A 17,271-nucleotide genomic window follows, 5' to 3' on the forward strand; every position below is an offset into this window, starting at 1 on the left:
TTTATTTATTTTTTTACTTTTTTGTTACACTTATTTATAGTTCCCATAAGGAAGTATAACAAGCAATCATTAGATTGCTTCTCTCATACACTCCAATGCATTAGTATACACTGTATTCATATGGAGCTCTGGCAGGGGCTCAATAGGAACTAATGTGCAGCAGCTTCAGTTCATTCAGGAGGACTGAAGCTGCAGCACAATGCATCCAGCTCCGGCGTTTCCAGGTTTTAGCGCATCCAGATGCCGTGGTCAGATGCCACGGCATCTGAAGGGTTAAATGGACATTAACCGTGGATCTATCAAACAGCAGGCATCCGGCGGCTATGGTGCCCGCAATGCTCATGAGTGTGCACTGTCTTTTAAGTCCCAGCCAGTGTCGTACAGGGCTGGTTCTAGCTTTGTTAGAAAGGTATTGTCATATACTATATGATGTCTGATTTTAATTTTTTACATCAATCATGAAATAATCCCTTTAAGGTAACCATTCATTCTAGGTAACAGTCAGTTGACAGCTATTCCTTCCAAATTCCCCCCCCCCCCCCCATACACATGCCCACATGGCCGAGCGTGAATGTGTCCACAATAGGGAGGAGAGAATACGCGGCAGTCACTTATCTCCATTAAGAACAAAGGATTGGGTACTTTGAAATGCAACATAAGCGATCCTTCTTTCCCCCAACATTTTCTGTCAGGGGACAGTTGGGACAAAGCCATGTACATCAGATGGTCTGTCAGTCCTACCAAATCAGTGGGCTCAGCTAAGGCCTATTTCACACTCGTTTATCAAGTAATCAGCGGTACATTTACACCGCCAGATCATCGCTAACAAGAGTTACTACGAACGCTCGTTTGCAATTATCTCTTGAATTCTTGGCCCCTGTAAAGGGCCCTTAAGATGGCCATGCACATTAGATGAATGTTAGGCCTGTTTCACACTACTGGCATTGGTTCAGGCAGGCTGTTTCGGCAGAGAACAGCCTACTGGATCTATCTGGATCTGGCAGTGCCAGCTGTCCCCATTTGTCCAGCCAATTCCTGGCATATTTGCCAGGTAATGGCTGGATCACCTCTGGACCCCATTATAGTCAATGGGGCCGGCTGGCAACTCAGTAACATCCAGCAATGCCGGATCTAGATAGCTACGGCAGGCTGTTCTCTGCCGAAACAGCCTGCCTGAACCAATGCCAGTAGTGTGAAACAGGCCTAACATTCATCTAATGTGCACGGCTATCTTAAATCTTTACAGGGGCTGAGAATAGAAGAGATAATTGCTAACGAGCGTTTATAGTGACTCTTGTTAGCGATGATCTGACGGTGTAAATGTACCGCTGATTACTCGATGAACGAGTGAAACCCTTGTCCATTGGGTAATTGGATCATTTGTGCAGCACAAAAGATCATCGTTTCACAGTGGCAGATCGAGCTGTGTAAACACGATCTGCTGCCGGGAAAGAGCGATGGCATTAGGGATCACCCCCCCCCATACGATGGAGGAGATCACTGCATGTAAATGCACCAGTCTCCTCTGCTAGGTGATCAGCAGATTGACGGGAAGGAACTCTTCCTTCTGACAATCTGCTTGTATATTGTCCAGTGTAAATGGACATTTAAAAGCACTCCAGCACTCATTCATGTAAATGACTTGTAAAATCTTATCTTATGAATAGAAATCCCATCACAGTACAAACCAGTGGCGTAACTAGAGTTCTATGGGCCCCAGGGCAAACTTTAAATTGGGGCCCCCCCGCCAAGACTCCACCCCCGCCAAGACTCCACCCCCGCCAAGACTCCACCCCCGCCAAGACTCCACCCCCTCCCGGTTTGAAAGTGTTGTAGTTGAATATTAAATAGAAGGAGATAGGGGTTTTAATTTTTTTTTTTTAATGTTACCATATAAAATATAGAAAAAAATGTTAAAAGCGTTCCAGAACAAAGATTCTCCACATAAGGCATAAAGCTTCTTGACCCATATCTTGGTAAATCACCTACAATTAAAAAATATAATAATCACAGAATATTGGCTGTCAGTTTGGTGCCTAATTAGATAAGAATTTCAAATATAATACATTTTTTTTACTTACTGAAATTTGATTGTGAATAAGTACGAGTCATGCTTCTTAACCAGAACAGAAATCCAAATGAAACATCAAAATTAACCAGCCAGGTCCAACGAGGAGGCATCAAGTAGAAAGGAACCAATTTGTTCTCACTGTAGGAAAGGAGATGGTAGCATTTATTAAGTTGCATAATTATATATGTTAAATATAAAATTATATAAATTTTTTACTTACCAAAATTTGATTGTGAATAAGCACGAGTTGTGCTTCTCAACCAGAACAGAAATCCAAATGAAACATCAAAATTAACCAGCCAGGTCCAACAAGGAGGCATCAAGTAGAAAGGAACCAATTTGTTCTCACTGTAGGAAAGGAGATGGTAGCATTTATTAAGTTGCATAATTAGATATGTTAAATATAAAATTATATAAATTTTTTACTTACCAAAATTTGATTGTGAATAAGCACGAGTTGTGCTTCTCAACCAGAACAGAAATCCAAATGAAACATCAAAATTAACCAGCCAGGTCCAACGAGGAGGCATCAAGTAGAAAGGAACCAATTTGTTCTCACTGTAGGAAAGGAGATGGTAGCATTTAGTAATTATGTTAAGTATTTTTGATGTTGGTAACATCTGCCTTCTTTTTGATATTAAGCTTTTGTTGTGCAGAAACCAGTGCTGTATTCAAATAGTTCAAAGGCGGTCGTTGTGTTTTAGAGTGTAACAACATCAGAATTGTTTATTAATCTGCATCATTGTTACCAAAAAGAAGGCAGCTAAAATAGAACCAAACTAGTTAACTGTTTAGTACAACCAAAGTTGAATAAATTGAACTGGGTTAGTATGAACTTTGATAATATAACTCCCTGTACCCAACAAACTGCTCACTTACGCAAAATACATATTACTAGAAGTTGCGCCGTCTCGCTTTAGACTCAGCAAATTTGTCAACAATAGCTGGAATGTCCAGTTTTCTTGCTCTTTCATTCTCAATGCTTAGAAGGGCAAGGCCAGAAAGCCGTTGTTGTGACATGCTGTTTCTCAAGTAATTTTTAATCAGAGATAATTTGGAAAATGATCTTTCTGCAGATGCCACCGTCACTGGTAATGTGAGGAAAAGTATTAAAGCTGTACATACATCCGGTAGGGTAGATGACAAAGCAGCATTGTCAATTATAAGCAGGTGTGCCAAATCTTTAACTGTGTGGAGCTCAGAGTTCTCATTTTGCAGTGCGCTCCGAAAACTAACCAATTGCCCTGCGAAATCGGAAGATATGTCATCTTGGTAATAATGCTGAAATTGCAGTGCAGCTTGAAACAAGTTATCCTCTGATTCAGTCGCCAGCACACGTGGCTGAATGATCCGAAATCTTTCAACTACAGTGTTCATGCTACCAAATCTGCTTGATAACTGGGATGTTATTACATCTAAAGTAGCATAAAAAATAGTAGTTTTAAATCTCTTCTCTGGGTCTTGCAGTCTTTCGTCCAAACATAGCTCCCCACTATGGCGCTTTACTTTGGGCACTCTTTTAATTACAAACATTGCAGGAATTCCCCACTTCTCAGCAAGTTTGATAGCTGTTGTTTTAGCATCTTCAAATTGCTTCCTGTAGCTGCTAAGAGCTTCAATGGCATTATGAATTAAATGGGCTGCATTGCACAGATCCATATGTTCTGACTGCAGAACCTTTGATATTGCATTTATATGCTCCAGAACTTTACTCTGTAGAACAAGTAGGAAGACAAACTCAAAAGATTCAATTTTATTCCTAAGGACCCTGGCCTCTTCCCTCTCTTTACTTTTGGTCGAAGTCAATATTAATTTAGACAGTGCTTTAAGGACATCAACAAACCGAAAGCGTAGGGCAAGCAGCGAGTCATAACGGGATGACCATCGTGTTGGGCACAGTCTTTTTAGGGTCACAGAGGATTCAGTGGTTAGTGACTGAAGAACAGACCATCGGGTGATACTTTCTCCAAAAAAAACATACAAACTCTGTATCACCTCAAAAAATCTTGACACCTCAGGTACGTGGCTCACGGCATCTTGTAGAACTAAATTAAGGTTGTGGGCTGCACAGTGAATGTACAAGGCATTTCTTTCTTTCTTTTGAATGCGAGTTTGAACACCCGAGTATACTCCACTCATGGTGGCAGCACCATCATAACCCTGCCCCCGACATTTTGATAGCTGTAAACCTCTACTTTCTATACATTTTATAATGTCATTTTCAAGTCCTGCAGCACTAGGGTCTTCTACGACATGAAAACCTAAAAATGCTTCTTGTATAGCTATAGCAGTTGCCCTTTGGGTTTTGTCTCTGCTTACAGTCACATATCGGAATATTTGACTTAATTGGTCAACTTTAGAAACATCTTGTGTTGTGTCCATAATTATTGAATAAAAATTGGAGGCTTTAATTTCACTCACAATGCCTTCTTCTACTTTTTTTGAAAGGATATCTATTATTTCATTTTGTATTTTGGGGCTTAGGTATTTAGCTGTCCCCTGCGGTAACTGTAGTAGCTCCTTCAAAACATGGTCATATTCTGCGAGCAGCTCTACAATAGAGAGAAAGTTGCCATTATTACTCTCGCCTATTTTTTCGACATGACCACGGAAAGCTAGATTAGACATTGCCATGGTTAAGGTCACATTGGTTATTCGATGAAGGACTTGTCGCCAAAAGTTTTTCTCTTTTAAAATTTGTCTTTCAGTCTCTGCATCTATGTTTTTTTTTCTCCTCCATTGATCATACACAATACAAGCGTCCATGTGAGCTTGGGAAGCTTCATGAATCTGTATTTTTGCTGAGAGCCTTTGCCATTTTTTTATTCCTTTAGCCCATGCAGGTTCAAAGCCTAATCTTTTACGATCACCAAATAACCAGCATGGCTCGCAATAAGCAACGTTTAGCTTTGGAGAGTAGCATAACCACATGACAGGAATCTTATGGCCTGCTTTTGTAATTCTGTCATAGTACTTCTCAGAGAAACACCTGTTATCGTTATCTCTGGGAAATGGCCCGTTAGGTCTGCAGGGGCCATTAGAAAGAATACATTTTTTTATGTTGGGGTCTTTTATTGTAATGGGAAAATGTCCCCTATCTGTAACATACTTTTCTCCAAGTAAAGTACGTTCTATACAGACAGTGCCAGCATCTTCACTTTCTAAACTTTCTTGTACTTCAGATATACTGGCACTTGTATGCGGCTCCACTTCTTCAATGCTAGGACTGAAGCTACATGTTTCACTGTGGATACTATCCTCCTCCATCAACGATTGAGAGCTTTCAATAACTGTACTAGTAGAAGGTCTCTCACTTATGTCCTCACACTGACCAGTTATGGTCTCAGTAGTTGCAGAACCACCAGAAGCACCAGCAGCCTGTGAAAAATAGCTGCTTATTTTTGGGAGTTTCTGAGTTTTTTTCTCATCTTCCCTTTTTCTTTTGCGTTTTTGTGAGCCACTCATATGATGGTAAGACGACATTATGGTGGATTAGGTTAGTTGCTGCGACACAAATGTATTTAATCTGCAAATTAAATATGAAAATTGCCTGAGTTTTAAAGACTTTGAGATTGAAAAAACGGCAACAATGGCATAAAACAGTTCTTTTCCAACTGAAATACAGAACTCACTAGTGAGGCACACCCCAATTGTTGGGGAGACACTACTCCATTATTGGTACAGAAGAACGAAAAGGACAGATTTGTTACAAACCTGAGCCGAACTGAGCCTACAGACCCGTCACATGCCGGAGACCTAAGCGCACCTTTGTGACATCAGGCATAAAGAAAACAGGCGAAATGGATCAAGGGCCAGGGAATTTTAATACAAGGTAACAGACGTACAAGACAATAACAGGAGTGCCTCAGTTACTGTTACAGATCAGCGGGTGTGGACCCACTGCGCCACTGACTGGCTATACTCTGGAGGGGCGTGACTAAGCAACTACCTGGTCTTCACTAGAGCCTCTGATGGTGAGGATAGGCTTGGCTGCAGGTAGTTGCCAGGTGCCACTCCAGAGCAGTCCCCGAGTCAGTGGCAGCATTCATACAGTATAACGTGTCTCCTTGTGGCCTCAAGTGTCAAAATACCCATTTCTTTTAAATGGGTATTTTTCATGATATACAGTGGGTACGGATAATATTCAGACCCCTTAAAATTTTCACTCTGTTATATTGCAGCCATTTGCTAAAATCATTTAAGTTCATTTTTTTTCCTCATTAATGTACACACAGCGCCCCATATTGTACACACAGCGCCCCATATTGTAGACACAGCACCCCATATTGTAGACACAGCACCCCATATTGACAGAAAAACACAGAATTGTTGACATTTTTGCAGATTGATTAAAAAAGAAAAACTGAAATATCACATGGTCCTAAGTATTCAGACCTTTTGCTCAGTATTTAGTAGAAGCACCTTTTGATCTAATACAGCCATGAGTCTTTTTGGGAAAGAAGCAACAAGTTTTTCACCCCTGGATTTTGGGATCCTCTGCCATTCCTCCTGGCAGATCCTCTCCAGTTCTGTCAGGTTGGATGGTAAACGTTGGTGGACAGCCATTTTTAGGTCTCTCCAGAGATGCTCAATTGGGTTTAAGTCAGGGCTCTGGCCGGGCCATTCCAGAACAGTCATGGAGTTGTTGTGAAGCCACTCCTTCGTTATTTTAGCTGTGTGCTTAGGGTCATTGTCTTGTGGGAAGGTAAACCTTCGGCCCAGTCTGAGGTCCTGAGCACTCTGGAGAAGGTTTTCCTCCAGGATATCCCTGTACTTGACTGCATTCATCTTTACCTTGATTGCAACCAGTCGTCCTGTCCCTGCAGCTGAACCCCCCCCCCCCCCCCCCCACAGCATGATGCTGCCACCACCATGCTTCACTGTTGGGACTGTATTAGACAGGTGATGAGCAGTGCCTGGTTCTCTCCACACATACCGCTTAGAATTAAGGCCAAAAAGTTATTGGTCTCATCAGACCAGAGAATCTTATTTCTCACCATCTTGGAGTCCTTCAGGTGTTTTTAGCAAACTCCATGCGGGCTTTCATGTGTCTTGCACTGAGGAGAGGCTTCAGTCGGGCCACTCTGCCATAAAGCCCCAACTGGTGGAGGGCTGCAGTGATGGTTGACTTTCTACAACTTTCTCCCATCTCCCGACTGCATCTCTGGAGCTCAGCCACAGTGATCTTTGGCTTCTTCTTTACCTCTCTCACCAAGGCTCTTCTCCCCCGATAGCTCAGTTTGGCCGGACAGTTCTAGGAAGGGTTCTGGTCGTCCCAAACGTCTTCCATTTAAGGATTATGGAGGCCACTGTGCTCTTAAGAACTTTAAGTGCAGCAGAAATCTTTTTGTAACCTTGGCCAGATCTGTGCCTTGCCACAATTCTGTCTCTGAGCTCTTCAGGCAGTTCCTTTGACCTCATGATTCTCATTTGCTCTGACATGCAGTGTGAGCTGTAGGGTCTTATATAGACAGGTGTGTGGCTTTCCTAATCAAGTCCAAACAGTATAATCAAACACAGCTGGACTCAAATGAAGGCGTAGAACCATCTCAAGGATGATCTGAAGAAAGGGACCGCACCTGAGTTACATATATGAGTGTCACAGCAAAGGGTCTGAATACTTAGGACCATGTGATATTTCAGTTTTTCTTTTTTAATAAATCTGCAAATATGTCAACAATTTAGTATTTTTCTGTCAATATGGGGGGGGGGGGGTGCTGTGTGTACATTAATGAGGAAAAAAATGAACTTAAATGATTTTAGCAAATGGCTGCAATATAACAAAAAGTAAAAAATTTAAGGGGGTCTGAATACTTCCGTACCCACTGTACATCATTATTGCTATGAACTTCTTAATAAAGTTATCGTGGGAATACCCTAGTTTAGAGCACTGCTAGGCGACTCACTACAGGACAGGAACAGGACAAATATACAGAACCAGGAGGCACCACACCGAGGTGTAGATGGCAGGACCCCTAGGGTCAGCAGCAGGGGGCTATGCATAGCAAGGCAAAACATAGGCGGACTGACAGAGCAGAAGGGTGAACCACCCAGCAAGACATAAGACAGGCCGACCTCAGAAAAGACCGGATGTAGGATATAATACCTTAGGTGCCTAACAAGCGCACCTGAATGGATACAACCAGGAACAGAAAAGGGAGATTAACCGTATCAGGCCAGGAGTAACAAACCCCAGGATACAAAGCAAAAGCACCGGACGTTGCCCATGGCAGCCAACACGGAAACAAACCGAAAACATGAACAGGTAGAGAAAAACCATACACAAGCTGTTCACAATGGATACCGCATCCAGTGCGCAGCCTCAAACAGCCTGCCTACGTGGCAACCCAATCACAGTGAAGCACACAGTGACAGGACCGTCACGACCCCATAAACTATAAAGCATTCCGTTAGGTTTCCTACATGAAGGACTTTTGTCTCAGCTTAAAAAAACCTTAGGGGAAACCTAACACCCGTAGGCTCTGTTCGGCTCAGTTAAGTTTAAAAAAAAAAAAAAAAAAAAATCAGTTGCAGGTTTTTTGTGTATCCATGGACTACCTCCAGTGATACCAATTTTTTTTTTCAAGACATTATTAACGTCCACTGATGAGCCATCCATCTGCCCCACCCCCACCCTGATTGCAGACAATGGCAATAATAATGTCTGAATTCAGGGGGTGGGGCGGATGGATGGATGATCAGTGGACGGTAATGATGTCTGAAATCAGGGTGTGGGTGGGGCGGATGGATGGATGATCAGTGGGTGGTAATAATGTCTAAAATCAGGATGCGGGTGGGGCGGATCATGGATGGATCATGAGTGAACAGCAATAATTTATTACCGCCCACTGATGATCCATCCATCGGCCCCACTCCGGCCCTGATTTCAGACATTACTACCGTCCGTCCACTGATGTTCCATCCATCGGCCCCACCCCGGCCCTGATTTGAGACAATAATAATGTCTGAATTCAGGGGGTGGGGCGGATGGATGGATGATCAGTGGACGGTAATGATGTCTGAAATCAGGGTGTGGGTGGGGCGGATGGATGGATGATCAGTGGGTGGTAATAATGTCTAAAATCAGGATGCGGGTGGGGCGGATCATGGATGGATCATGAGTGAACAGCAATAATTTATTACCGCCCACTGATGATCCATCCATCGGCCCCACTCCGGCCCTGATTTCAGACATTACTACCGTCCGTCCACTGATGTTCCATCCATCGGCCCCACCCCGGCCCTGATTTGAGACAATAATAATGTCTGAATTCAGGGGGTGGGGCGGATGGATGGATGATCAGTGGACGGTAATGATGTCTGAAATCAGGGTGTGGGTGGGGCGGATCATGGATGGATCATGAGTGAACAGCAATAATTTATTACCATCCACTGATGATCCATCCATCGGCCCCACCCCGGCCCTGATTTCAGACATTACTACCGTCCGTCCACTGATGATCCATCCATCGGCCCCACTCCGGCCCTGATTTGAGACAATAATAATGTCTGAATTCAGGGGGTGGGGCGGATGGATGGATGATCTGTGGGCGGTAATAATAATGTCTGAAATCAGGATGCGGGTGGGGCGGATCATGGATGGATCATGAGTGAACAGCAATAATTTATTACCATCCACTGATGATCCATCCATCGGCCCCACCCCGGCCCTGATTTCAGACATTACTACCGTCCGGCCACTGATGATCCATCCATGGGGCGGATGGATGATCAGTGGACGGTAATGATGTCTGAAATCAGGGTGTGGGTGGGACGGATGGATAGATGGATGATCAGTGGGCGCCTGGGCGGTAATAATAATGTCTGAAATCAGGATGCGGGTGGGGCGGATCATGGATGGATCATGAGTGAACAGCACTAATTTATTACCGCCCACTGATGATCCATCCATCGGCCCCACTCCGGCCCTGATTTCAGACATTACTACCGTCCATCCACTGATGATCCATCCATCGGCTCCACCCCGGCCCTGATTTCAGACAATAATAATGTCTGAATTCAGGGGGTGGGGCGGATGGATGGATGATCAGTGGACGGTAATGATGTCTGAAATCAGGGCGTGGGTGGGGCGGATGGATGGATGATCAGTGGGTGGTAATAATGTCTAAAATCAGGATGCGGGTGGGGCGGATCATGGATGGATCATGATGAGTGAACAGCAATAATTTATTACCGTCCACTGATGATCCATCCATCGGCCCCACTCCAGCCCTGATTTCAGACGATAATAATGTCTGAATTCAGGGGGTGTGGCGGATGGGATGGATGATCAGGGGACAACATGGATGAATCATTGCATTACTAATACTACCTACCAGTCTATAGACCAGTCCAGCAGGCAGTGAGGCAGGAGAAGATGGTCCTGGAGTGCAGTACTTCTGCTGCAATGCCCAGCGCTCGCCCTTGGTGTCTGTCTGTCGGTCGTCCTCTTCTTTCTTCCTCGGAGAATCGTGCCCTGAGCCCTCTAATCTGTGCTGGCACAGGCACACACTGCTGGGGGGCGGGGCTCTGCCTCTTTTAAATCTGCTCTCTGGCGGGCGCCTGTGCGCCTAGAGTCTACTCTCCTGTCCTGACGTCAGAGACTCTCATCTCGCGTGAGCGGAGGGACGGGTCACGCGGCCGTGGTCATGTGGGTGTATTGTGGGCGTGTGTAGCTTGAGGGAGGGCCCGGCGGAGGAGCGGCACGGCAGCACCAGCTGAGTGAGGGAGGACGGTACACACAGGCAGCGTGAGCGCAGGTGAATCAAGCAGTGAGCACAGATTAGTTTCGCAGGGCCCGCCTGCCGCCGCAAGCACTTGCTGGCCTGCAGCGGGCCCCCCTCCCGCCGGGCCCGGTCGCAGTCGCACTCTCTGCGACCGCGATCGTTACGCCCCTGGTACAAACCCCTCCTCAAGGTCTCATTGTTAAAAAAAAAGACAATCTCTTGATCCAGTAAGTAAACTATTCCTTGTCCTTTACTTACTGGATAAGAGGATTAACTTTCAAGCGACAATGGCTTCTTAGGAAAGGTTAACTAATGACTATATCCAAATGAACGGGTTAAAAGGTATAAAAGTATAAAAGGTTCAAAGATATTAGAAAGTATAAAGGCAGTCAAAAGAGGCTATATATATATATATTTATTTATTTATTTTTTTACAACAAGGGCTAAAGTTCCATTTGCTTTTTCTTAGATAGATAGATAGATAGATAGATAGATAGATAGATAGATAGATAGATAAATAAATAGTTAGAAGATAGATAATAGATAGATAGATAGATAGATAGATACTTACATAGATAGATAATAAATAGATAGATAGATCAATCTATAGATAGGAAAAGTTGGATTACACTAGTGTAGCCATTTTTATAGAAAATTCCTATAGTGAAGTAAAGAATAAAAAAAAAAATATAAAGGTCAATGTGAATCTGCTATCAAGTCCTAAGCACTTTCAAGTATTTTTAATAATAATAAGTAAGGACTTCATCAGACATTTCCAACCCTATAGACCACATCTAATTTTTATGTTGGGTATAAAATGGGCTTAATTATCAGTATCAAAATGTTAATGTGTTATAAAGAGAATTAGGAGTTGACATTCTGCAAATATTTTATGAATTAAGTATGAGATAAATATTTTTTACATTGTACGGACACAGGGTTATTCTCAGCGCATTGCTTCCTTTCAGGATTCTAAAAGGTAAAGTCTACAAATGGAATAACATTCATCGTCAAATAACAAAATGTATATCTACTGTACCTAAGGCACAAGTGCTTCTCCTAAGCCTCTGCCTGCACAGTATTTCTACATTTAAACTAGAGCTGGAATTACTGTGGGGTTCAAAGTCCCCCATCACTCAATCTGCTATTCGGGGCAAACAAGAATAACCAGACATGTTTTTTCTTTAAATGACTCCATTTTTTATTATTTAATTTTTTTTTGTTTTATTTTAGAATCACCAAAGTCAGAACTTGTATCTAGTAGAATAAGGGTCCCATTGCATGGACCAATGCAGGGCCAATAAACAATATAGTCGATCAGCACTTGTTTAAAACGCCTTTCACACCAGGTGCCTGGTGCAAAGTGAAAGAGCATTAGAGGCAGGGCTTGCTAAGAGCTCATTTACAAACCCTCTTCCCAGAATTCCAAAGGAGCGTTGCCTTGTCTATAAGACTCCTTACGCCTTTTAGGCGCTCTCCATAAGGAGATATAGTATCCACATTAGCTGAATTCATACACATCCATTTCTGATGGATCAGACCAGTCTTAGGCTACTTTCACACTCGCGTTTTGGGGCAGATCCATCATGGATCTGCAAAAACGGATCTGTTACAATAATACAACCGTCTGCATCCGTCATGAACTGATCCGTTTGTATTATCTGTAACATAGCCAAGACGGATCCGTCATGAACTCCACTGAAAGTCAATGGGAGACAGATCCGTTTTCTATTGTGCCAGATTGTGTCAGAGAAAACTGATCCGTCCCCATTGACTTACATTGTGTGCCAGGACGGATCCGTTTGGCTCCGTTTCATCAGACGGACACCAAAACGCTGCAAGCAGTGTTTTGGTGTCCGCCTCCAGAGCGGAATGGAGACTGATCGGAGGCAAACTGATGCCCACAGCTGTCTTCACTGCGCTTCGTTACCCGCACGTAAACTTCTGGTATGAACGGGGATCATGTGCACTGCTACAGCAAATGACTGGCCGCAGCAATGACGTGTCCTCAAGCGTCACAACAGTGTTGGATTATGAGTCAACATCGTCCATGCCGGAAGTGGAGTTATTAAGCCAAAACAGAGCATTTGGGAAGCAGATAAGTATGCTTCCCTCAACAGGTGCTGCTAGAAGAAGGACAACCCCTGTAAACTTAATAGAAGAAATCCATGGCCAATCCGTGTACAATCAGCAAGATAATGTGTATGCTGCAAAGTGGAAAGTCCAATCTGCATTAGCAAATCCACATGTAAAAAATCCACAACATGCATACGGGTATTGTACTATATTTTACTGCGGATTTGTAGAGTGGAATCTACACAGCAGATCCACAAGAAATCTGCGACAAGTGCCAAAGACAGGATGCAGGTTTTATAAATTATTTAAAACAATGATTATTAATTCATATTAGGTAAACAAACACATTCATGGATTTATCAGGAAAAAATATTTTATCATTACCGCTTCTTCCATGTCTCCAAGATGATTTTAATAAGGAGCTATTTTGACACAATATCAGTATCCTGCAGTATGCAGAGGTCATGTGAAACGTATTTTTCCTTCACTGGTATTGTTTTGCCAACTTCCATGTTGCAGGTGGCTTCCTTCTGGAGACTTGGCTGGAATAGTCTTTGGACCATGCATGACGTTTCAGATATTTGGATGATAGACATATAGCCTGAAGCTATATAAAAAAAAAAAAAAGGTGAATATTAGTGAATTCAAATTTACATCCATATAAGAAATATTTTATAAATTAAAGGTGGTCTAATAACTGGACATGTGATAAAACATGGATTATCTGTTCCCAATAATTCAACATAGAGTGACCACACATGCCTAGGCTGCTTTTCTAGGTTTTCTTTTAATCCCTGTTTGAGGAGGAATTACTGTATCTACCTTCTGTCTTTTTGCACATGAAATAACCAGAGGATTCTTCAAGATCTCTAGTCATTACCAGGCAGAGTCCGATTGGAGTTCATTGGGCCCACCAGAGGACATTATTCTTGGGGACAAACCCCCATATCATCAATAACGTCTAATAGATTTTGATGCAAAGAAATAGACCTTAACGGCAAGTGAGCACAGACATCCTCCTAAACCAGTGGACATCCAGGGTATGGACATTGAGGTAGTGAATACTTATAAGTACCTGGGTGTACGCCTCAATAATAAGCTGGACTGGGCAGATAACATGGACACGCTATACAGAAAGTGCCACAGCAGGCTTTACCTGCTCAGAAGGCTGAGAGCTTTTGGAGTGCAATGGACAGTTCTTAGGGCCTTTTTCGACTTCCTCAGAGTGGCCTGCTGGGGTAGCAGCATCTCAACCAGGGAGAGTAAGGGACTTGACAAAACTGAGTAAAAAGGCCAGCTCCGTCCTGGGGAGCCCCCTAGAACCAGTGCAGGTGGTAGATGAGAGAAGGATACTATTCAAGCTGATCTTCATGCTGGAGAACTCTCATCCCTTGCATCAGACGGTAATAGCATTGAGCAGTACCGTCATTGACCGACTGCTTCACTCCAAGTAGGAGCACTATTGGAAGTCATTCCTCCCTGCTGCTGTAAGGCTCTACAACCAACACCGACCCAAGCGGAGTTAGACTGTACTCATTGATTACAGGTTCCTATGGATATCATTCCATCCAGAGACTGAATTCTATGAGATGTATTGTCTATATCACTTATTTTTACACTGCGAGTTTCCCCATGGTGGGACTATTAAAGGATTATTTTATCTTGCCTTATCAAAGGCAGCTCTGAATGATTTGTTTTCTCCCTGACCCTTGGGTCCCACAATGTTATGAGAGCCTGGGCCCACCGGAAGATCCCGTGGTACACTAGTGAGCCAGTCTGAAACTGTTTAGAAGAGTGATCCAGTTTCATAAATAGTTCTAATAGAAAAATGAACAGAGTCTTCACTGCTAGTAAGCCACGGCCGCATTAGACCTGTGGCCTACTAGAGGTTGGGACATGAGTGTCCTGAGGCAAGTGGTGCAATTACATCACTGCTTCGAGCCTACACTGGGCAGTGGACAGCAGGAAGCAAGAAGAGCAAAAAGTATTTTTTACTGCCTCGGGCATATTACAGCTGGGGCATTATGGCTGGGGAGTTTGTGTAGAGGTGGGGGGGGGGGTATAGAGTGTTCTGGACAAGTCATGAGCCTATGCATTCAATTCTGGAAGAGGTCTTCAAGATGGTCTTGGCTAAATGGAAAAGTAAAGGAAAATGAACAACTCCCGTCAGAGAGCAGAAACTAAGTGTCACGGATGGTGTAACAGAAAACAAAAAGTTAAAAATAAGGATCTGAAACTAAGGATCAAAAGGGAGACCCCTATTTAAGCCTTGAAACTCTCCCTATCTTCTCAGCCCATGCAAAGATCTCTATGATAGAAAATTGCATGACCTCGTGCCTCGACTGTATGACACCTGAACGCCCTATAATAGTGAGGGGACACGACCACCGGCTCCCTACACTTAATACGGAGGGAGTCAGGGTGACCTAGGATCAAGCAAACAGGAAAACACAAATAAATGAACAGACTTATCTGTAGAAGCATCAGTTGTAGCATCCAGCATGTACACACTCCAGGACGTTGTATAAACCGCAAAGTGATCCAGTATGGGAGGGAATTTAAAGGGATGCAATCAGTGCAACTAGATAACAGCTGAGAGAGGGAAACAAGATGACAAAACGAAAGCAAAACAAAAGAACCTCAAGCAGGAGGTTCTGAAGAACGTCTGTCAGAGCTTCTCAGATGTCTGGCGGTGACACTGAGATTTTCACAAATTCTAATGGAGAAAGCCAGTCGGATGACTAGCAAAATGTCTTCAAGAGAAAATACAAGTGCAGCTGCTCTGACTCCTTACTACTGAAATCTAAACAGAGAGAATATTACATGCGAGTCATTAGATTTTCCTGTATTGCATTCAGTTATATGGTCGACAGAGTCCCTGGATACCAGTATCTACTATAATATGGTCATTGCATGGTGGAAATATTGGTCTGCATACAGTAGTTTTTATTCAGTAAAAGTATGGTGGCATTATTCAGTTGTAATACGTGGTCATGGTGTGGAGGTGATTTTTGGCCCTTATATGTTGGTAATATTGCCCTTAGTATACTTTTTTTTTTTTTTTTTATATGGTGATGTAATTTGCAATTTTGGGAGGGTTGTTTATTATACACAGAAAATTGTCCAAACTTGCTCTGGGGCCCATAGGACCCTAGTTCTCCAGTTCTATGAACTAAGTTATAATTGTAGTCCTTCTCTTCCAGAAAGCAATGTTATATTATAATAGTAGATAAAGGGGATGTCCACTCTGTTACAAGTGATCCTCAGGATAGGCTTTTATTGTATGATCAATGGAGGTCCTACACTCCACACCTCCACCAATTGGCTGTTGAATTACTGCGGCAATTCCAGCACCAGATGTTGGCGCTAGAGTTACACAGTTCTATCTGTTGGGTAGTGGATGAAGCTGGTTATTCCCTTTCACTTCAATGGACACAGTGCTTTTAGCTCCATCCGTTTCACAACAGATGGAACAGTGTAGTTCTAGCTCTAACATCTGCCGTCGGAGGTACTGCAGAACAGCTGATCAGTGGGGGTGCAGAGTTTCAGACCCCTGCCAATTAGATAGTGATGACCTATCCTGAGGATATGAGCTATATTATAAAGAAGTGGACAACCCCTTTAAGTTGGCCCTATACATTAGACAGCTAACAAACATGCCTGGATTGACCAAAAGAGTGAAGGTTTATTTCAATAGGGAGGGGCAGATGGGTTGAAATAAGATATGCCGAATCCTTTTTTCCATGGACGGTAGACATCTTGTGGACTGTAAAGCACAGGCATTATGTTGTTGGTTAAGCTAATATCTATATAGTCAACACCACTGTTGTTACAGGCATATCTCCTTCTTAAAATACTGAGTAATAATTAATAATTATGTTTGAGAGAACATGTGAATATTTCCCTTTAAATATGTTGCTTATCTCGTAGGCTAGTTTCACAAATAACGTGAATTGCAGTGAATTGCAGTGTTTTCCCCAATTTTCTTATTTTTTTCACTTTTTTAAGATACCTTTCTAGGGAAAAAACATCACATCTGGAATAGATGTTAGCTGTAAGTCTATAAGAATTCTGAAAAGCAGTACAAAGGTAGTGGTGTTTTCTTTACTTCTGGTGCATTTTTTAGATCCATTGCATTTTTTTAAAGGCATTTTTTTTCTTTTGAGTGTTTAATCAAAAACAAAGCCAGAAAAAATTTCAACCATATGTGACCAAAACAAAATACCCCCCCAAAAACACATGCATGGATTTTTTTTTTAGACCCACAAAAAACTTGCCAGATAAAAAACATAAACAATGTGTTTGAACGAGGCCTAAAACTTCCTGGACAGAAAAAAAAAGAGAGAGAAAAACAGTAGCTGGCATAGTGCCAATTAGGAATGTTAGTTATATCACATC

The 17,271-nt window shown here is 42.8% G+C and overlaps 1 protein-coding gene across 4 annotated transcripts; it reads right to left on the bottom strand.

Annotated features, from left to right (window-relative positions):
- Positions 1–2,091: 2,091 nt before the first annotated feature.
- On the bottom strand, positions 2,092–10,598 carry LOC122926817 (zinc finger MYM-type protein 1-like). Of its 4 annotated transcripts, XR_006387722.1 has the most exons (3): positions 10,408–10,598; positions 2,502–2,629; positions 2,390–2,419 (listed from the first exon to the last, which is right to left on the bottom strand). XR_006387722.1 is itself a non-coding variant. In XM_044278318.1 (2 exons), exon 1 carries the CDS (start codon positions 4,208–4,210, stop codon positions 2,966–2,968), a length of 1,245 nt encoding a protein of 414 aa, XP_044134253.1. In that variant the 5' UTR covers positions 4,211–4,230; the 3' UTR covers positions 2,092–2,209; positions 2,502–2,965. The 4 variants fall into 4 exon arrangements, 2 of the variants coding, with proteins under 2 accessions (XP_044134253.1, XP_044134251.1); XM_044278318.1 differs by lacking the exons at positions 2,390–2,419; positions 10,408–10,598 and adding an exon at positions 2,092–2,209 and having other exon boundaries at positions 2,502–4,230; XR_006387723.1 differs by lacking the exons at positions 2,502–2,629; positions 10,408–10,598 and adding an exon at positions 2,112–2,209 and having other exon boundaries at positions 2,292–2,392.
- Positions 10,599–17,271: the final 6,673 nt, after the last annotated feature.

The sequence above is a fragment of the Bufo gargarizans genome, chromosome 2 (assembly GCF_014858855.1).
Source record: "Bufo gargarizans isolate SCDJY-AF-19 chromosome 2, ASM1485885v1, whole genome shotgun sequence".
NCBI classification, from domain to species: domain Eukaryota; kingdom Metazoa; phylum Chordata; class Amphibia; order Anura; family Bufonidae; genus Bufo; species Bufo gargarizans.

Bases quoted from the DNA above. Each gene is read 5' to 3' on its own strand.
- LOC122926817 (XM_044278318.1), bottom strand. From the start codon at position 4,210: ATGAGTGGAGTATACTCGGGTGTTCAAACTCGCATTCAAAAGAAAGAA.